Source organism: Mustela lutreola, chromosome 16 (genome assembly GCF_030435805.1).
Source record: "Mustela lutreola isolate mMusLut2 chromosome 16, mMusLut2.pri, whole genome shotgun sequence".
In the NCBI taxonomy this organism is placed as follows: domain Eukaryota; kingdom Metazoa; phylum Chordata; class Mammalia; order Carnivora; family Mustelidae; genus Mustela; species Mustela lutreola.
In genome coordinates this window covers 59,061,128-59,082,614 of record NC_081305.1, presented here as the reverse complement: position 1 = coordinate 59,082,614, position 21,487 = coordinate 59,061,128, and the positions used below count along the sequence as shown (strand labels likewise).

At 46.9% G+C, this 21,487-nt stretch overlaps 1 protein-coding gene across 3 annotated transcripts; it reads right to left on the bottom strand.

Annotated features, from left to right (window-relative positions):
* Nucleotides 1–897: 897 nt before the first annotated feature.
* Nucleotides 898–15,279, bottom strand: ZNF180 (zinc finger protein 180). 3 transcript variants are annotated; one of them, XM_059152014.1, is made up of 5 exons: nucleotides 15,051–15,279; nucleotides 12,580–12,668; nucleotides 6,678–6,752; nucleotides 4,289–4,415; nucleotides 898–2,997 (listed from the first exon to the last, which is right to left on the bottom strand). In XM_059152014.1, the coding sequence occupies exons 2-5, from the start codon at nucleotides 12,628–12,630 to the stop codon at nucleotides 1,256–1,258; spliced, it is 1,995 nt and encodes a 664-aa protein (XP_059007997.1). In that variant the 5' UTR covers nucleotides 12,631–12,668; nucleotides 15,051–15,279; the 3' UTR covers nucleotides 898–1,255. The 3 variants fall into 3 exon arrangements, with proteins under 3 accessions (XP_059007997.1, XP_059007999.1, XP_059007998.1); XM_059152016.1 differs by lacking the exon at nucleotides 15,051–15,279 and adding an exon at nucleotides 14,819–14,990; XM_059152015.1 differs by lacking the exon at nucleotides 15,051–15,279 and having other exon boundaries at nucleotides 12,580–14,990.
* Nucleotides 15,280–21,487: the final 6,208 nt, after the last annotated feature.

Below are 21,487 nucleotides of genomic sequence, written 5' to 3'. Positions count from 1 at the left end.
AGGTTTCGGGCCCATGATAATCCATAGGATTAAAATATATGATTTAGGCGATGCGAAACACATCTTAGAAACCAACAAAGAGCTACAAAATCTTACCTAAAATCATTCTTGCAAGCTTAATTTAGGCGATAAGCACTTAGCATGACAGTGCTCTCTCACTCAGAAGACTCAGACATCAGGAAATATACCCCAGAGGGAAAAAAACCCACAAGACTACATGGGGGAAACCCTTAAAAATAGAGCTCCTTTATACCGCTTTGGAAATATAAAAAAATATGCCCTCTACACAACCTGCATATTCTCAATCCCTCATATAGAACCCCTTCTGATCTAAATTTCCAGTTCCCCATTGCCAGGGGAATATTTTCAATGAGGAAAATCCCTGGGTATTCAAGTCCTAAGGAGTGACCTGCTCAAGCTAATCCAAATGGAAATCTCAGAACCCCAAGAAATCTCTATCTAGCTACCTAGTCTTTCCTAAATGGTCAAAGATAGAAATCTTTGGTTTACTTTTTGTTTCTGACTCCTCATATTACTTACTACAGTACAACAGCACACACACCAAAGAGAAGAAAAAAAAGGCATAAAGCTAAAGCTAAAAATAAAAAAGATACACCTGGAAAGCCTTTCGACTCTGATCCATACACAAGTACCACAATGGTTCTGGAAGTTACTGTTCTATACACTTGGCCTGCATTTTTTCCCACTTCATTATCATAGCCATTTTCCTAGTATTTATGAAATCTTAACATATAATAGAAAGTGCTGAATAAAACAGATTACAAAGTAGCTACTGTGATAATCATGTCATAAAATGGTACTGAAATACTATTTTCCAGCCTAGGTTCCAATACCTACACCAATTTCCCAATCTTCTCAACAACAAGCTCACCAGTGTTTGCATTCTCATTTACTCTTTATTGTTAAAGAGTTCTACCTCACTCACAATCACTCCATAGTAAGTTGCCCATTTAATGATCATTTCCTCAGGTCAGAGTGCTTTCTTCCAGGAAAAGTGCCAATATTTATTACTTATGTGGCAATGTGTCTTAAAGGCCAAGTTTGAACTTTTTAATACAAAATGTTAAGTAAAATATGTGACTGTTTTTCTTTCTTCACCAGACCAAACTTCCAGATCCACAATAACAGAGGGCTGACATTTGAAAGGAAGAAAAAAGAAAAGAAGGAAGGAAGGAGAAAGAAATGTAAGAAAAAGGAAAAGAAAAAAAAATACGCTGGCTGAAAGGCTTCCAAACTAGTTACATTCATAGGGTTTCTCCTCAGTATGAGTTGCCTGATGCCTAATAAGTTTAGAACTATTAATGAAAGCTTTCCCACACTGATTACATGTAAAGGGCTTTTCTCCAGTATGAGTTCTTTGATGTACAATAAGTCGAGCACTCAAACTGAATGTTTTCCCACACTGATTACATTCATAGGGTTTCTCTCCAGTATGAGTTCTTTGATGTTGAGTAAGGCATGAACTCTGCCTGAAGGACTTCCCACACTGACTGCACTCGTACGGCTTTTCTCCAGTGTGAGTTCTCTGATGTACAACAAGAACATAACTCTGGCTAAAGGACTTCCCACACTGGTTACATTCATAGGGCTTTTCTCCAGTATGAGTTCTCTGATGCATAACCAGATGAGAACTGCGGTTGAAAGATTTCCCACACTCATTACATTCATAGGGTTTCTCGCCAGTATGAGTTCTTTGATGGGCAACAAGCTGAGAGCTCCAGCTGAAGGATTTTCCACACTGATTACATTCAAAGGGTTTTTCTCCTGTGTGAGTTCTCTGATGGGCAACGAGTTTGTAACTTTGACTAAAGGACTTCCCACATTGATTGCACTCATAGGGTTTCTCTCCAGTATGAATTCTTTGATGTGCAATAAGCTTATAGCTCTGGATAAATGATTTCCCACACTGACTGCATTCATAGGGCTTCTCTCCCGTGTGAGTTCTTTGATGGGCAATAAGTTTGTAGCTCTGCCTGAATGACTTCCCACACTGATTGCATTCATAAGGTTTCTCTCCAGTATGAGTTCTCTGGTGCACCACAAGAACATAGCTCTGGCTGAAAGCTTTCCCACACTGATTACATCTGTAAGGTTTCTCTCCAGTATGAGTTCTCTGGTGAGAAACAAGGTGAGAGCTCCGGCTGAAGGACTTCCCACACTCATTACATTCATAAGGTTTCTCCCCTGTATGAGTTCTCTGATGTGCAACAAGATGAGAGCTCCAGCTGAAGGATTTCCCACACTGATTACATTCAAAGGGTTTCTCTTCAGAATGGTTTCTCAGGTTTTGGGCAAGGGATGAACTCTGGGAGGTTTTACCACAGTTATACTGACTCTCTTCAACAGGTATTCTCTGTTGTTCATTATGGGTTATACTGTGGTTCAAAACTTGCCCACATTCCTTAAAATCTAAGGACCTTCCTCTTGCGTCTATTTTCTGATGTATATTTAGAGGTACATTATGGCTAAGAGATTGAATACTATCCCTAAATCCATAGGATTTATCTCCTGTTTGAGTTCTTGTAAACTGAATAAGGTGAATGTTCTGATCAGGGTTTCCACATTCATTATTGTCACAGTGTTTCTCACTGTCATTAATCTTCTCATGACTGTTTACAATAGAATCATAATGCAATTTTTTAACATGTGAGGCATGTTTATGAAAATGGCTTCTTATGGGCATCATCTGGGGCGAAAGAAAACTGGAATTCAGACCACTCTTCTCTTCAAGTTCGCTTTTATAGACCTTCTCATAAGTAATCGCTTTCCTGGGAGTAAATGCTATTTCCTTCAAAGGTCTCTCTTGTCTTTCCTGTTGCTTTTCCAAATGGTCCTTACAATCTTGAACTTCTTCACACGAAGACAACCAAGGATCATCTCTTGTCAACCTTTCCAACTTCACTCCATGGGATGGTTCTTCATCAAAAATGTTCTGCTTTGAGGTTGATTCTCTTCTTCCAAGTGCCATTGCCAAATCTAGAAGAAAGCAAAATAAAACATCCTAGCCAAAGAATGTTAAAGTTGGAATACTGGGGAAAAGCTGACAAATATATAAAATATATATGGATTTGTTTTCAGCTATGGACCTATAACCTGGATTAAGAAAACAGAAGACTGGCATGGAGCAAGAGGCAGAAAAGTACCAGAGCCCAACAGTATAATGATATTAAAATGCAGCTTTTCTGAATAAAAAGACTTTAGATGCCAAATATCTCTATATTCCAAAATAAGATCACCTGTGCAGAATCTACAGAACAACAAAAACAATTTTACAAGTCTTCACAAAGAAACCAGCCTCCTTTCTACCCTCTTTAGTGCTACACGTGTGCTCAGTGAAATTGAAAACAGTATCTACATTTCTAGGAATTTCTGGAGGCACAGGTCAGTAAGACAATGGCAAACTACTTTGTGAAACAAGAGAAAGAATGAGGGCACTGGTATCCCAAGTTCCCTAAAAGCCTTAGCGGCAATTAAGGCCCAATGGATTCCTATGGTTCCAAGTGAGAGAGAATGAAGATTAGCTCAGAAGCAGAAGCCTGTGGGGCTACTAGGTCAAGCAGAGAGAGTACACCTGGAAAAAGTGGCAATGTATGCAGTCCATAAGAGTGGGAGATGGAGAAATATGTAGCATGCCCTATGGGGATTCTTGAAATTAACCCTCAATACCTGTAATGATTCCTAAGTGTCTGTTTCTCACCTGGATATGTAATGTTGGGAAATGTTTATACTCATCCCCTTGCTCCCACAAGGAGATGGCATCTAGTTTGAAAAGCTGATAGGGACCAATATAGAACTTAGGGTGTCTGGTCTGGGAACAAAAGAAAATCACGGCAGAATTTGGTCCCAGTCTTTGGTTTTTAGAAATTATGAGGACTGAACAAGCTCAAACCAAAGAAGCTACACCTTTGCTACCCTACAAATTAAAATTAAATCTTCGGGGCACCTGGGTGGCTCAGTGGGTGAAGCCTCTGCTTTCGGCTCAGGTCATGATCTCAGGGTCCTGGGATCGAGCCCCACATCGGGCTCTCTGCTCAGCGGGGAGCCTGCTTCCCCCTCTCTGCCTGCCTCTCTGCCTACTTGTGATCTCGGTCTGTCATATAAATAAACAAAATCTTTTAAAAAATTTAAATTAAATAAAATTAAATCTTCATTGGGGAATAAAAAGCACACAGGTAATCCACATGTGGTCAAAATCAATCTGACCTCTGAACTGCATAGCTCATAATCCAGTGGAATCATTTCAATATAAAAATTCATTAATTCCTACCCCAAGAGACCAGGTCCCTATGGTTCTCCAGGATCATATCTCTGTCCAGGATCCTCTGAGCAGGGTTCAAAGTGCTTTCTTCCTTCTGAGTGAAGTCCACAGTCACAATTTTGAAGTTCACTCCTTCCTAAAACAGGACACACATTTCTGTTCAGATGGGCATCATTTTCTTCCAATGTTCACAAAGAAGGAAAAGTTGACAAACGGAAGAAGGAAAAATTGACAGCCTGGAAACTGTCCTGACTGTCTAAAAGATTCCAGTCAAGGTGTACAGGTGCCTTTTATGTAAGCCTCTGTGGGTTTTGGATGCTGGACCTGGTGTTATATAAACACCTGGTTTATATAACTGTGGTTATATTCCTAAACTGTGGTTCATGAATAGGACCAAGTCCCTGAATCCCACGGAACTCCACATACAATGCGGCTGTGCATTTCTATCATTAAGACTCACCATACATTCTGTTCATTTGTATAATGGCCATCTTTGTCACTAGGCTACAATCCATGAGGGCAGGGGCAAAGTAGTGACTGTTTTAACTGTAACTCAGGTGCCGAGCACAGTGTTGGTGTACAGTAGCTATGGAATATACACACTTGGCAAATGATTTCAATGAATAAATTATCCGGACTATCAACAGACTTTGTAATACATCCAAATAATCTGACTTTTGGTCCAAATTCTGATTCAAGTCCTCTCTCTCACCCTTATCTCACAGGCTTATCACACACCCATTTGAAAAGTCCTGAAGTGGATTAGGTTTTTTACTCTTATCCTTCTTCTCACCTGCCCCAAACTACCCACCCCTCAAAACCATCCCCCTCCAACTGGGTCCTTGGGCACTCTGCTTCTAAATAACGAAATCCTACAGCTTCAACATCATCACCAAATAGTCCCTGTGTATCCCTGTGTTAATGGAAACCCACATTTCCCCCAACAACCCCCTCCTCTGCAGGCACCATGGGCTCACAGTCACTCAGCATCAGAGGGGGAGGGTGTATGTCCTCCCAGTGACAGTGAAACTCACACTACTTACCTTATTCTTGACCTTTGTCCTACCATCCCTGAAAAACTAAAACCCCTCTCCACTGGAAACATAGAATACCTCGGATTTGTTTTCTAATTCAAGAACTTGTATTGTCTCATCTTGCACAGTCTCTAGCATCCATTTGTAGAATTCTCTGATGGTAACGTAAAACTGACTATTTAATTTCTTTAAAGATGTATTTATTTATCTGAGAGCAGAGGGGGAGAGGGAGACAAAATTTTAAGCGGACTCTGCTGAGCACAAAATCCAATGCAGCGGCTGATCTCACGACCTTGAGATCGGGACCTAAGCCTAAACCAAGAGTCAGATTCTTAGCGGACTGCCCCACCCAAGTGCCCCTAAAACTAACTGACTTTAATGAGGCACTTTCTGTGTGCTTTCAGGCTGTGAGCTAAGCATGCTGCATGAACTATCATTCACTGAATTCTCACAAGGTCCCTGAGAGAAAAATCCTCATAGCAGCACCATTTTTTTCAGATGAAAAGCTGGAAGAACAGAGAAATTAACATGTATGTCCAAAGTCAGGGGCTGGGAGGCAGCATCAACTTTGCCTAACATGTGTTCTCAGTCACCGACGCCTAGCGCTGCCCAACTTCCAGCCCCTAGAATTGCTCCTCAGCACCCCGCTCTCAGGGTGAGACCCCAGACCTTGAAATCTCCACGAAGTACTCCACCTCCCACGTCACGCAGACAGAACTCTCTCATTACAACACCAGACTGCTGTCCCTCACTCTTCTCATTCTTTGACAGTGTGGGGCCATCACTCAACTCAAGTATCTACAGTTAACCACCCACTAGTCTACATGCTTTTCCTTCCCACTTAGTGCCCCTTTTATCTTTTCCATCTTGATTATTCTGACTAGAGTAACTGGGTCATTCGTTTTCATCTTTCTATTTGATCTATTCAAAAATCCTCTTTCAAACCGTACTTTACCCTACGGGGCTTTCACAGAATGTTCCTGGCTACAAGAATGAATCTGAATGTCTGTCTATAGTCTACAAAATGTAGGTTCCAGAATGCTGCTGGGAAGGAAGACTCCTGAAAGCAGCGGGACAGAGTACTATGGGTGGTAACTACCTCGGGATGGTCCTTTCAGACAGACCAGCAATGCTGTTAACCTCCCAGAGCTGCCTCGCTCTCACTGCCAATGGTACTGCATTCAGCCTTCTCCACTTCCTCGCAGCTCTCACTCTCTTCAATCTTTAGCATGAGAATGGGCCGATTTTTTGTAAAAGTTGTCCACTTGTACCCGTTTCCTCCCTTTCTGCTCACCCTCAGCTCACTTCGACTGGGTCCCTGCTGCCAACTGGCCATGCACATTTCTCAGTGGAGGCCAACTCACCTGGGATGGAAGGGCCAGTGACCCGGCATCTTCTCTCTCGACCTTAACGATAATCTCTTGAGCAAGAGGAGAGTTCTGAGAAAGCAAAACAGATGAGAAAGAGGAAAATAACCAGGAAGCTAAGTGGTGGCTCAAAACTCCCACAGTGAGTAGGCCAGGATGTGAAAAACCACCTGTTTCAACATATCCTACCTACAAGACTTCTGCTCCCTCCCAATGATACACTCATGCTAGTTAACACTGGGCAGGAAGCCTGATGTGGGGCTCGATCTGAGGATCCTGTTGGCCACACAGACCCACTCTGGTACCATGTAGATGTGGAGCCTGATGTGGGGCTTGACCCTAGCACCCATAGATCATGACCTGAGCTAAAGTCAAGAGTCAGACCCTTAACAGACTGAGCCACCGTAGGTCCCAATTATCTCAACATTTTTGTTTAGAGGAATAATAGGTCTCTTTCATCAACACAGAGATTAATGGTAACAATGTTTAGTTAAACCTGTTTAAGTCCATGAAGTTCACCAGAGACGGTCCAAGTGCTAAATGCCTGATCCAAACTCTGTCCCTTCCTGCTCCGCCGCTCGAAGTTTCACCATTTAGGCCACCTCTCCCAGGAAGCATTCCTGGATAGCAGAGTCTCATCTCATCTTCCCGTAGGATTTCGTTTTTATCGGAGCTTTACTGGAACAGTAAAATCAGTCTCCTTATTTTATTGCTTCCATTTCTACACCTCTCCTCTGGCTCAGGAGATTGGTGCTGTGAAGAACTGTATATTTTTCACCTTTGTATTCTCAGTACTTAGTAGGAGCGTAATGTGCGTCATCTGAAATTGATGGGGTTAGACATACGTGCAGGGCTTTGGGTACAGGAGAGGAATTTAAAGGTTTTCATTTTTTCACTACTATTTATTTACTTTACAACTTTACTGAGGTACGCGTGACAAAAATTATCTGGTGAGTGACGTGATGCTTTTTAACTATGTGGACACTATGAAATGGGTACCAGTCAGGGTTTTGGTCTCAGCCCCTGAAGGCAGGCAGGGCCTTTCCTGGCCCAGCTACTTCCCGTGTGTAAGTCACTGACACCTCTCAGCTGATGTCCATCAGGCTGCTCACTGGGCTCATGGCCCTCATTTAGCACCAAGACTTAGGCTCCCCTGATTTCTCTTCCTGCTGGGGCTTTAACTGATATTCATCACGCCCAAACAAAGTACTTGTGCATCTTCTGCTTCTGACAATGATTAAAATTTGCTAGAGGACACTCAGAGTGGAGAAGTGCACTAGGCAGCCTCCAAGATGGCCCCCGATGGCTCCCACACTCCAGGAATTCACACCCTATGTAGTCCTTGCCCACACAGTACCAGTGGGTCTGCTCAGCAGGGAGCTTGCTTCTCCCTCTGCTCCTCCCCATCCCCACCCCCACTTATGCTCTCTCTCCCTCATATAAATAAATCTTAAAAAAAAGAAAAAGTGATGCTGTGCCACTTCTGAGATCAGATGATAAAAGACACTGTGGCCTCCATCTTGGCTGTGTGCCATGAAGCACTCTCTCTTCTCCCTCCTCTCTCTCAGGTCCTTCGCACCGGGAGAAAGCAGCTGCCGTGCTGTGCGCAGCCCTGGGGAGAGGTCTGTGTGGTGTGGAACCGAGGCCTCTCGTGAACGGCCACGAGAATGATCGGGCAAGGGGGTCCTCCCACCCATGAGCCTTCTGAAGAGAGCAGCTGAGGCCGACAATCTCTGACAAGATGCTGATCACCAAGAACATCCAGAGAAGCCACTCCCGGGCACCCAACCCCGAGAAACCACATGCGATCATAAATGCTGGTTGTTCTAAGCTGCTGAATTTCGGGGTATGGAGACACAGATGACTAACACAAGAAGGAAGATGTTTCTGCTTTTCCTGCATAGCCTTGGAATATACAAGAAGTGAATGGATAAAGAAGACGTGGTCCAGATACACAATGGAATATTCCTCAGGCATTAGAAAGGATGACTACCCACCATTTGCATCGACATGGATGGGACTGGAGGGGATTGTGCTGAGTGAAGTAAGTCAAGCAAAGAAAGTCAATTATCATATGGTTTCACTTACTTGTGGAGCATAAGGGATAGCATGGAGGACATAGAAGGAAAGGAAAAGTGAAGGGGGGGAGATTGGAGGGGGAGATGAACCATGAGAGACTGTGGACTCCGGGAATCAAACTGATGGTTTTGGGGGAGGGGGGGATGGGTGAGGCTGGTGGTGGGTATTAAGGAAGGCACAGATTGCAGGGAGCACTGGGTGTGGTGCATAAGCAATGAATCACAGAATACTACATCAAAAACTAATGATGGGGCGCCTGGGTGGCTTAGTTGTTAAGCATCTGCCTTTGGCTCAGGTCATGATCCTGGGGTCCTGGGATCAAGTCCCGCATCGGGCTCCCTGCTCAGCCTGCTTCTCCCTCTCCCACTTCCCCTTCTTATGTTCCCTCTCTTGCTGTGTCTCTCTCTGCCAAGTAAATAAATAAAATCTTAAAAAAAACAATCTAATGATGAACTATATGGTGACTAACATCACATAATTAAAAAAAAAAAAAAGCTGCACATTTCTCTCTGGGAGCGCTAGGTCATCTTTCTCCCCAGCACCTCACACGGGGCCTTACACTGGCTAGGCCATCAATGAATTTGTGACAAAAGTCAAAATTACAATGAGCAGATCGCTAGTTCAGTTGTGTAACAGAGGGAAAAAATGGCAAGTGGACCATGAAGGTTCCCAGAAAATACCCAAAGTCACTAGCTTAAAGCAGAATGCCAATGGTCATAATCAAAGCATGCTTTACTTACAGTTTTGACAAAGTGTGAACGTACTTATGTAAATTTAAATGCATAATTCCCTCTCAAACTCTTGCATACATGTCTGGCCGACCCTTGAACACCACCGATTTGAATTGCATGGGTCCGCTAATATATGGATATTTTTCCCCAATAAATACAGTACTGTAAATGTATTTTTTCTTCTTTATGATTTTCCTAGTAACTTTCTAGCTTACTTTATCATAAGAAAACAAGTGTAAGATACAAAATGTGCAGGGCGCCAGAGTGGCTCAGTCCGTTGAGCATCTGCCTTTGGCTCAGATTGTCATCCTGGGGTCCTGGGACTGAGCCCAGGTGGGCTCTCTGCTCAGGAGAGTCTGCTTCCCCCTCTCCCATTCCCCCTGCTCGTGCTCTCTCCCTCTCTCTCAAATAAATTAAAAAATTTTAAAAACATACAAAATAGGCATTGTTGATGGCTTATGTTATCAGTAAGACGTCCGGTCAACAGTATGCTCTTAGCAGTTAAGTTTTTGGGGGAGTCAGAAGTTACAAGTGGATTTTCAACCATACAGGGGGTCGGTTTCCCTAACCCCCGCCTTGTTCAAGAGTCAACTGTACAGGGAATCATACACAAAAACACTTACAGGGGCGCCTTGGTGGCTCAGTGGGTTAAGCCTCTGCCTTCAGCTCAGGTCATGATCTCAGGGTCCTGGGATCGAGCCCCATATCGGGCTCTCTGCTCAGCAGTGAGCCTGCTTCCTCCTCTATCTGCCTGCCTCTCTGCCTACTTGTGATCTCTCTCTCTGTCAAATAAATAAATAAAATCTTAAAACAAAAAACAAACCCACTTACAGTAGTACTATTTGTAATAGCAAAACATGGAACCCTAAATATCTACTGAGTGTAAGCCCATAGATTCCATGGCCAGAGGTGGAAATCTGTGCACCAGGCCTGCATACTGGTGTGAGAATGTCACTGCTCCCAGGCCCTGACAGTGGACAGAAACAGGATCATATGTATGTCTACACACACACACACACACACACACAGCTCTACCTATTTCTACACCTACATCTACTGAAAACCACATCGATACCTACAATCCCCATCGACCACTAAAGTTCATTCCACTGTTCCTCCTGCCCCATCTGATTGCGAGCACCCTGGCTCCCAAGAGCCTCATGACGTTTACTCAGCTGACCATCGCCCCTGTGGGTCACTCCTCTCTCATCCCCACTGCCGCCCCCTCTCCCACACAGATGCTCCTCGGACCCCTGAGCTTGGCCAAGAGCCCTCCTCACCCTCCTCGGGCTCTGATTCTCTAGGCAGTTGGTCTCTTCTCATAGACTCGCTCTCATGCCGTTGGGACTTGTACTCCAGGTGGACGCCCTTGACCTCCGGCCTGGGCTGGAGCTGTCATAGCCCATCCTGGGCTACCCTCCTGCGTTAATAACTTCAACGTGCTTCAGTTGTGATGCACACCGGGAGGGGCCCCTGACCCCAACACAGTGCACATCTCACACCCCATGGGCCGCCCTTTGCACAGACTCACTGCACTTGGGCTGTTCCCTGTGGACGCCCTTCTCACCTGCTCTGGCCCTGTCACCCCAGAGCAGATCCCCCTCCCCCAGACGTCTGTCACCTCACCCCACCTGCGCTCTGACGCCCAGTGCCACCTGCCTAACCGTGTTTGGTCACTGATGCCCCTACACAGGGACACCCTCCTCAGCCTATAGGAGGGAGCTCTCCCTTGCCTGCAGAACCCCGCGGAGCCAAGCCCCACCTAACGGCTTCAGGGTTGAACTGTTTAGGAAGGAAGAGGTGAAATTCTCACTGAACATTTTTAAGAAGTTAAACGTCTTTGAAGAATATTTGTTGCAGGAAAGTGCTTTGTTGATTTCTTAACCTTAAAATGTGCTGTACAGAAACAGAAAATGATAGATAAGTAAATGAAGACATGAAGTCACTAGGGATGGAACTTGCACATAAGCTTTGTTGACCTCCTTATTTATATTCTTCTAACACATTTTCTTTCATTTTTTAAAAAGATTTTATTTATCTATTTGATATAGAGAGAGAGATCACAAGTAGGCAGGGAAGCAGGCAGAGAGAGAGGAGGAAGCAGACTCCCTGCCAAGCAGAGAACCCGACGCGGGGCTCAATCCCAGGACCCCAAGATCATGATCCGAGCTGAAGGCAGAGGCTTAACCCACTGAGCCACCCAGGTGCCCCCTAACACATTTTCTATACAAACACAAACTACTTCCCTTTTAGAAAGAAAAAAAAAGATGACTGATCCCAGGGTCCTAGGATCGAGTCCCGCATCAGGCTCCTTGCTCAGCAGGGAGCCTACTTCTCCCTCTCCCTCCACCGCTCCCCCTGCTGTGCTCTGTCTGTCTCTCATTCTGACAAAAAAATAAAATCTTAAAAAAAAATTTTTTTTAAGATGATCATTCCTGTGGGCACCTGGGTGGTGCAGTCAGTTAAGCATCTGACTCTTGGTTTCAGCCTGAGTCTCACTTTCATGGTCATAAGATCAAGCCCCGCATCAGACTCCACACTTAGCACGGAGTCTGCTTGGGATTCTCTCTCACTCTCCCTCTGCCTCTCCCCCTGCTCACGTGTGCTCTCTCTCTCCCTCTCTCTAAATAATCTTTCAAAAAAAAAAAAAAAAAGATGATCATTCTTTAACATTATTTACTGAACACAGATCCTACCTATCTTCGTACATCGGGAAATAAGCATTATCACACCCATCAATGGCCACAGCATCGCCCATTTCATAGTCTTCCCATGACTCTTCAACACTCCTCCTGCAAGGCCCATTCTTGAACATTTTTTCCCGTTTCCAAGCGAAACTGGGAGCAGCTGGCCACAGGGCAGTCAGAACTTGAAGGGCCTTTGATACAGGGTGCCAAATTCCTCCCCGGAAGAATTATCTGGATTAAAATGGTGAGGAAATGCAGGGAGCCTCTGAAAATGTAGAGTGTATCAAGTCAGGGGAGACCAAAATCTCCCAAAACACTGCAAAGAGAGCCAGGTCTGCTCCCAAGCCCAGAGTCGCCAGCTCTAAGCTCTGGGTGTCCTCAAGGAAGGGAAGTTCCACTCACCTGTGCACAGATCTTCAGAGGTTCTGGGGGCTTCTCATCCCGCTCTTCCATGCTCTTCCAGGCACAGGCAGAGGTCTAAGGGTCCTGAGCTGTAAGGGCAGAAGCCCTGAGAAGAGCACCCTGGCGCCAATCCACTGTGGTGCCCCCCCACCCCTGCACCTCCCCACACCCAGGATTAGTCTCTGCTTCCAGGATGCATTCCCCATGGCAAGCGTGCATCTAGAGCTCTCTGCCTGAAAAGCTCTGCATGCACCTAGAGTCCCACAGTCCCTGTCCCAGGCCAAGACTCTGCACCTGCAACCTAGTACTCCCACTACCATCACAGGACTCTGGACCCCTAACTGTAAGTAATGCCCAAACACAGCCTCTGCCCACCACTGAGGTCTGCAGCACAAGTCAGTCCCTCCCTGCGCCACCGGGTTCTGAGATCCTCACAAATGCCCAGCACACTGAGGTCCACCTAGCATGCGCTCCTCCCCCACCATGACCTGATTCTGCACCCTAAACAAGCTCCCCTTCCTCGGGCAAGGAGCAGGGCTTCTGGGATGGACCACGCAGAATTACCCTCCCTGAATGCATGAAGCTCCTGACACAGCCCCACCCATCCCAGGATCCGACCCCTCCATTCACCTCACCTGACCCTCTCGCAACCTGTCATGAATGGCCTCCCACTTCCAGCTGAAATAACCAAGCATATGCACAGAGCTGGGTCACACATAGGGAGGGCCTGGTGCCTCCATCGTTCTGGGCTCCACTGTTCTTCCCTACCAGAACAGCACCAGCAGGATCTCCAGTCCCAAACCCGCCTGAGCCTCCAACATGTAGCTCAGATCTAGTCCCTCCACCAACCTGGGGACCCTCAGGCATGAATCAGCAGCAGAGCCGACATGGGCCTGGGAGCTTCCTGACACACCCCAGCACGTGCCACCCCTTCCTCCGCCCAGAAAGTGGACCTCATCTGTCTTTGTGCCAGCTCGAGATTTCTGGGTCTGAGACTAGAACAGCCCCTGGGAAGTCCCAGCCCACACACCACATTACCAACCCCACTCCATCTCTCCCCCTTATCCACATCCCCTTATTCCCACCAGATTCTTACTCCAAAGATATAGCGTGGGTTCACAACGCGGCTCTGTCCTGAACCTGCACACACACCACTTCCTCCACCAACACCCAAAGACCCCGACTTGAGCTATACCTGCCCAGATTCCTGCCCAAATATACTTCTGGGCACCTGCGGCTTAGGGAGATCCTATCTTCCCACCACCTTGGGTACCACCAACATGTGATTAGAGCACCCTCTGTACAAAGACCCCAGCACCCTCTAATTCCCACCTACAGCCTCCTGTTCCCCGTCCAAATACCCATGTGTGTGCGCCTGCCCGCTCGTGCACAGGGGACAGGAAGCAGCCCTAATCCTCTGCAGCCCCAAATCTCTGGAGTGGAGGTGCTCTCTCCACTCGCCTGAGCATCTCAGGCAGTACTAGGGTCTCAAGACCATTCATGTCTCCCCATTCTGCCCCTTCCAGGTCCAAATCTGCGGCCAGACTCTGTTCCTCTACCAACCCGGGCATTCTCATGCCTGCAAGCAGAGTAGCCCCGGAGCAAAGGCCCTGGGAAAGCCTACTTCATGATCATGCTCCCAGCACCCTGCTTCCTTACCAAAGAGCTGTCCATGTCAGGCAGCTGCTGCAGCTCCGTCCTTCCCGGACGCCAATTCTGCACCTCCAACCCAAAGTCTCCACCAAACTTGAATGCCCTACGGCCCTGCGTTACCCTACCTGGATCCCAGGATTACCAGTCCAAATCTCCGCTTCCCATTCGAATACCCCGCAGCACGTGCAGGGAGCGCTCCGACTAGAACGCGCCCCCTGGGCCCTCCTTCAAACTGGGAGTCTGAAGCCCCTCAGCGATTCTCAGAGGGCTCGCTCAAGTAGCACTGCCTCTTCTGGAACAAGAATCTGCAACTCAAACCTGGTCTCTTCACTACCCAGGGGACCCGCTGGGTCCCCAAACCAAACACCAAGAATCTCAACTCCCACCTCATGCTTCCTACTTAAGCGTCTGCTCAAAATACAAGGAGAGCGGCAGAGCCCCTCTCCTCCAAATCTGCTGTTGAGTACTCCATCCTCCTGGGCTTCAGTCCTCAGATCCTGCACTAAACCGGCCTGGCACTGGAGGAAGGGAAGGCGGGTTTCTCAGGACCTCCCCACAGCCCAGCACTTGGCCTGTCTTCACCAACCTCGGCATTCGCAGGCCTGGGACAAGGGCACTACCGGATCAAGAACTGGTGCACGCCCTTGGTCCCGAATCGGTAGCTGCACCCGAGTATCTCCACCTACTTCGGGGACCCGAGGCTAAAGCGCCGCCCGCGAGGGTCCCTGGTCACCCACTCACACCCCCAACCCATGTTCCCGCCCACACCCTGCGCATGCGCGCATGGGACACCCAGCGCCGCCCCGCCCCTCACCGACCTGGGCGTCCACCGGCTCGCGGCCCAAGTCCGGCCTGCCCCAGCTTCAGTACCCCGCACGGCTCTGCGGCAGAAAGAGGTCGGGTTCAGCAACCCCCTGCGCCGATTGTGCATACGACAGACTCGGCTTAAGTTAGTGCGGCCTCCTCCCCTACTCGGCATCCGCAGGGCAGCTCGGCTGACGTCCGAAGCCAGGTGCGCGGCGACTGCAGCCACCCGCACTCGGGACAATGGCTGCGTTTCTGGCCGAACCCGGAAGTGCGTTTGGGCTTGGCGAGCGAGGACTACAATTCCCAGAAGCCTCAGCGGCGCCCGCGGCGATTACGCTGGAGTCCAGCTCCTCCCGGAGGTGAGCGTGGAAATTACGGCCCGACGCGCCGGGTTGGAGTAACTGCGTGGGCCGAGACTGAGTTTTTGCCGGGCTCCCAGAGGAGCTGGATGTGGGGGGCGGTGGCTGACTTAGAAAGAGCTAGCCTGGCACCGGCTGGACTCCCAGGCAGGAGCAGCCGTGGAAACGGGATTCGATGAAACGGCGGGGTCCCCTCCCGGGCTCCCGCAGCTTTGTCAGACGCTTGCGCGCAGTCTCCTTTTCGGTCCTCAAGTCCAAAAACAGTGGCCCGTTACACAGTCCAGGGAGCTCCTGCCAAGTCCTTCAAGAATCTGACATGCTGGTATGTTTTTGTAGTTCATAACGGTGAAATAGCAAGAATCCTTTTGTTTTTTAAACTGAGTTCTTTCTCTGCCTCTAAGACTTTGGGGATATGTTCACCATCCCTCTCCTTCGCTTTTTGCCTTATCTCCTGACCATTTTTTCCTCTCTCGGTTCCAGCCACGTTGGCCTTTCCATCTTCCCCAGGAACTCCATGAAGCTCCCACTTCAGGACCTTTGCATGTGCTACTTATGCTGGCTGGCAGGCTCTTTCTTCCAGGATTCGCCTGGATTCTGCCATCTGATCTGGTCTTTAGGCAGATGTCACTTTCTCATGAGGCATTCCCTCATCAACTGCTGTAAACTCACTAACAAACCTTTCACTCCCCACTACTCTCTGCCTTCCTCTTCATCTTAATTGTCTAGAGAACTTTTCACTAACATATGTTGTAGGTATTTATTTGGTTTGTTGTTTATCTGCTTTCACCCCCAGACACCACTATAAGGGAAAGGATTTGTATCTACTTTGATCAGTGCTGTATCCCCAGCATCCCAAGGTAGGGGGCACATAATAGATGCTCAATAAATGTTTGTTTTGTTTTAAATAAATAAAGGTCCCTGGCCCTTTGTTAAACATCTCATTAACTGGCACAATCACCCTATGAGAAAACAGTGGTGTTTATTTCCAACCCACCAGGGAGGAGCTGGCCATTGGTGCCACTGTATGAAAATACGGCATTTAAATTTTTTTTTATTGCTATCAAAGTATTCCTGTAGTTTTCTTCACATAACTTCTAACTTTTAACAAATTATTGCTATTTGAAATGTAAGCTCCACCCCCCCAAATTCCTTATGACTGGTTATTGTGGATTTTTTTTTTAAGATTTCATTTATTTGAGAGACAGGGAGACAGAGAGAGAGCACATGAGCAGGGTTGAGGAGCAGAGGGAGAAACAGACTCCCCGCTCAGCAGGGAGCCTGATGCAGGGCTCGATCCTGGGACTCAAGGATCATGACCTGAACCAAAGGCAGAAGCTTAACCGACTGAGCCACCCAGGCACCCCTGTGGTTGATTTAAAAAAAAAAAAAATTATTTGGGGGGTGCCTCGCTGGCTCAGTTGGTACAGCATGCGACTCTTGATCTCGGGTTTGTGGGCTAGACCCCAAGATCATGACCTGAGCTGAAGGCAGATGCTTAACTGACTGAGCCACCCAGGCGTCCCTGAAATGTTAGGAATTCTTATAGTATTTCCTTTGACTTTTCTAGTGAGATGTCATCTACAGATAATTATTTGATCTCTTCCTTGCCAGTATTTTTAACCAGATATTTCTTTGCATTTGGGTTATGTTGGCTGTCGTTTTCACAACAATATCAATACAAGTAACATTCTTGATTGTGTTCTTCTTAATGGGCATGCCTCTAACGTTTCAGGGTTAAATAGGTTGTTTTTTAAATGGAAGTAGGTAACTTATTGTTTTTTCTTTTTTTTAAACTTTTTGTTACATAAATTTCCAGCACAAAAGTAGGGAGACTAGTTAAAGGCCACCCCCTTTGGCCTGTCATGCAAATTAATTTTCCACTGGATCTTTTCTCATCTCTAGTCCCACCTGTGCTTTCCACTGTCCTCCTCCCCCAGTGATTTTGAAGCAAATACTACACATTGTTTCATTTCATTGGTAAGGGTTTCAGTAAATGTTTGAAAGACAGGGACTGGTTTTGAAAACAAAACTTCAGTACAAAATAAATACCCATCATGGGGCACCTGGGTGGCTCATTCGGTTGAGAATATGACTCTTGATTTTGGCTCAGGTCTTGATCTCAGGGTCATGGGATCCAGCTTCACGTCAGGCTCCACGCCCAGTGGAGATTCTCTCTCTCCCTTTGCCCCTCCCCACCCACTAGCACGCTTTCTCTCTCTCAAAAACAAAACCAAAAAAACAGGTATCATAACCAGTGGGCACAGAGAATGCAAAATTAATGTGATTGGCAGATATGATTACAAACCTCAAGACCCAAGAGAATGAACTAAAAGAAATGAACATCAAGGAGAGGCTAGAAAGGCATCGAATATGAAACAGATAATGGTAAACATTTATGTACCACTCTGGGCCAGGCACTGCTATAAGGTCCTTATAAATATTTCTCACTTAGTCCTCCCAGCAATTCATACAAGGTTGGACTGTTACTTCCATTTTATGAGAGATGACACTGAGGCCCAGAAGTGTTAAGTAACTTAGCCGGGATTGTATTGTGAGGGCAGAGCAGGGACCGAGAAGTCTGACGCTAGAGTTCATGCTCTCATTTCCTACATTATATTGCCCCTTGCCCACCTATCAATATCCTTCTTCTACATAAGTAATACTAAGTTTGCAAACAAGACAGGAAAGTTTGTATTTATTCATAATAGAAGCAAAAAAAAAAAAAAGGGAAACATAAGAAACCTTAAAAACTCCAATGACAGCTGTAAAAGACAATCACCATATTACAAGCTGTGTTGTAAAGTTGTCAAATCTTGCAGAATGATCTACAGATTCAGTATGTAAATACGACAAAATCATGATGGGATGCTTTGACCATGAACTCATCTTCTTTTTTCTCTATATTTTTTCCCACTTTTAAAAATTTAAGATCTTCAGACATTAAGGCATTAGTAATATATAATTTAAAACTAACTTTGTCTTTTGTTTCCTCTTTTTTCCTTCTTATTTCAAAATGAACAAGATGGTTTAAGTTTTCCTTCCAGGAGCACTCAAATCCTGACCTAACCTGAATGTTATGGGGACTTCAGAACTGCTACTACTGAGGAACAGGAACTCATGCTAGGGACATGCCCATGGAACCCAGAGGTCTCTGTATCAGCTGTTTGGGGATTGGGTAAGACCCGAGTTTCATATTGCGGTTCTGTTGGCCAGGATTTGGGTGAGGGCTCAGTACCTCTTGAGAAACAGGGAGATCATGAATCCATTTGCTCTAAATGCTGGAAGATAAGAGCAAGAGTCACTAGAGGGAGAGTATAACCTGTACCTGGAAGACAGGGGTGGCAGGTTCTTGGCAGTAGGAGGGAAAAACCAGTCCTTTTCCTTTGCTTAATCCTCTTCTCAAGCTATAAACATTGGAGGGACCCAGGCTTAGTTATCTGCCCCTTCTGTTCTCTGTCTTTATCCACTTTTTTGCAATCTGTAGGGGAAAGGGTTAACTCAACAGGCCTGGGGTATCAAACCCAAGAAGGGCCAATTTCCATGACTAGCTCTTGGTTGGCTTCTAGGAACAACCCTTACAATGTTCTGTTTTTGCAGGCCTGAGGCCTTGAGCCACACTGTACCAGCTTGTCCATAGTTTATACAAACAACGTTATCTATGGTGAACACCAACGTTCCTTCTGTAGGGCCTGGAGTTTCAGTGACAGGTCAGTCCTAGGGTGACTGACCTCCTATAAAAACGCCGGACACCCAGGTTCAGCGTGAGCTGCCTGGGGTTGGCAACCCACACATCATTGCTGGGGGACTTCCCTGGGGACTCCACTGAGAAAGGAAGTTTTGGGTGTGGTGTCCTCCAGACTCCACCCCATGGACCTTTCCCTTTGCTGATTCTACTCTCTCTCTCTTTTTGCTGTAATAAACCGTAACCATGAGTATAACAACTTCTGGGTACTGTGAATCTGTCTAGCAAATCCTCGAGCCTGAGGCTGGTCTTGGAGAGCCCTGACACAAGATCTCCTACAGCCCCATCACTTTAAACCCCACTGTCAAGTCCCAGATGTGTATCTCTCCTACTGCGCTCTCTCTAAACTTCTTAGGAACAACTACCTGTTTTATTCTCCAGCTAATCTATTTTTGATATGCCTAAAGCAAATTCTTGACTTTCCTTGTCTATCCCAGATGTGCCCCTCCGTCAGTGGCGCCTCAGAAAGCGGCCTGCCGGTCTTCAACGGCTCCTGGGGAGTCGTCCTTGACTCCTCGCCCTGTTTTCACCAAATTGGACTCTCACCACCTCCGGCCCCAGATCCCTGGGGATTCTAAGGATCTCGCATCTGCTCCTCCCTTGGGTGCGTCAGTCTTTCGTGTCATTCTGGTTTTTTCTTGTCATCATCTCTTAGTCTCTCCTTGTTTCTCATCTGCCACCATGATTTGAAAAGGCTGCTCCCTGTGTACATCCCTGCTCTCCTCTGGCTGGCTCACACCCCCCACACCTGGCTGCTGCGTCCACCACCAGCGTTTGCCCATCCTCGCAGCTTCCCCAGCTGCTGGGTCTCGAACCTTGGCCCGCTAGTTCTGGATCACTTTCTTCCCCCTGTTTTTATTGCTTTTAAAGAAACACGAACCAAAAGCTGGGTCCAGAGCTTGAAAAACACATTAAAACAGAATGTCACGAGGTCTGCAAAGAGTATGGCTGGGATAGAAGAGACACCTGGTAAATTTCATCGAACACGTGATTGAGCGTGATTCCTCGAGGATTTCTGGAGAAAGGATATCTGCTTCCGTGAGACTCCGGGGATGATCTGGCAGTAAATGCTGTGTTCTGGACTCACAAGCACCTGTTACACAAAGAGAAAACGTGAGTTCCATTTTCTGGGTAGGGCTTCCTGGTCTCCTTGCTCTATTTAGTCCAAGGCCCAGGTGCTCTGGCACCGTCCTCCATCCTTGGACACTCCGAAGATCGTCCCCATCTTACTGCATTTCAGTCATGTGTGTACCTCTCTTCCTACAGTGGCCCTCATGTGTCCTTACCACTGAGTACACACACTTTGAGGTGTCCCCCATAATCCTCACCTCCTGGTATTCATGCCCTAAGGTCATTGCCTTCCCTTGAGGGCAAGACCCGTGACTCGCAACTAACCAGTAGAATAGGGCAAGATGGTAGGACGTGCCTGATGGCGGTACTGAGTCTGTTATGTAAGATTGCAGCTTCTGTCTTGGCTTTGAAAAAGCAAGATGTGATGGTGTGAGCTGCCTATGGAGAGGGCCACACGGCAAAGGACTAAGGGCAGCCTCCAGCTGACAGTCGGTAAGAAACTGAGGCCCTTGTTACGGAGCCTGCAAGGCACCGAAGACTGCCGAGAGCCACATGAACTTGGAAGTGGATGCTTCCCCAGTCAAGCCTCAGATGAGACTGGAACCTGGGCCAGCATCTTGATTACAGCCTTGCAGAAGGCCCATCTAAGCAGTGCTTGGACTCTGGATGGAAACTCTTGAGACAATAACATGCAGCGTTAGCTGCTCCATTTGTGATCATTTGTTTTGCAGCCATGAACTGTAATAGACCCACTCAGAGCCTTTTCGCTTAATGCCCCTCAACTTGGAAGACTCCACTCCAGACCCTTTGTGTGGTTTGCTCCCTCTCGTCCCTGCAGAATGTGGCGGACATCGAGTTTGCTGACCCTGCACTCCTCCCTGTATCTTATTCCTTGTCTGCTCCTGTTGACAAGACTAGGAAGCCTAACACCTCACTCTCTCAGCCTTCTTGGCCACAAAGAATACCGTGTGACAGAATTCTAGCCAAAGAGACAGAAGAGGAATTTCCCCGAGTGAGACTTCTAGGAAGAGCTTTGGCTTCACTGAGGGAAGGGAACAAATGTAGCTCTCCTCCCCAGACCCCGATGAAGAGAGGGACCTAAAAGATTAATGATACCAGTTCCTAGCGGGCCGAGGAGCTGACAAGCGTAAACACAATCCCGACAGTGGTCTGAGCCCGTCTGAGTCTCCTCTGGAGAACCTGGGAGTTTTAAATAGTAAAAGAGCATGTTCTTATATGAAATCCAAAGTCATAGAGGAAGAGTGACCAGGAAGCG

What these genes read in the sequence shown, in the direction of transcription:
- ZNF180 (XM_059152014.1), bottom strand. Translation starts at nt 12,630, where the DNA reads ATGGAAGAGCGGGATGAGAAGCCCCCAGAACCTCTGAAGATCTGTGCA. An exon ending in CTCTGAAGATCTGTGCACAG is followed by an intron (nt 6,753 to 12,579) that starts GTGAGTGGAACT and finishes TTGCTTTCTCAG; the next exon opens with AACTCTCCTCTTGCTCAAGA. An exon ending in CACTGGCCCTTCCATCCCAG is followed by an intron (nt 4,416 to 6,677) that starts GTGAGTTGGCCT and finishes GTCCTGTTTTAG; the next exon opens with GAAGGAGTGAACTTCAAAAT.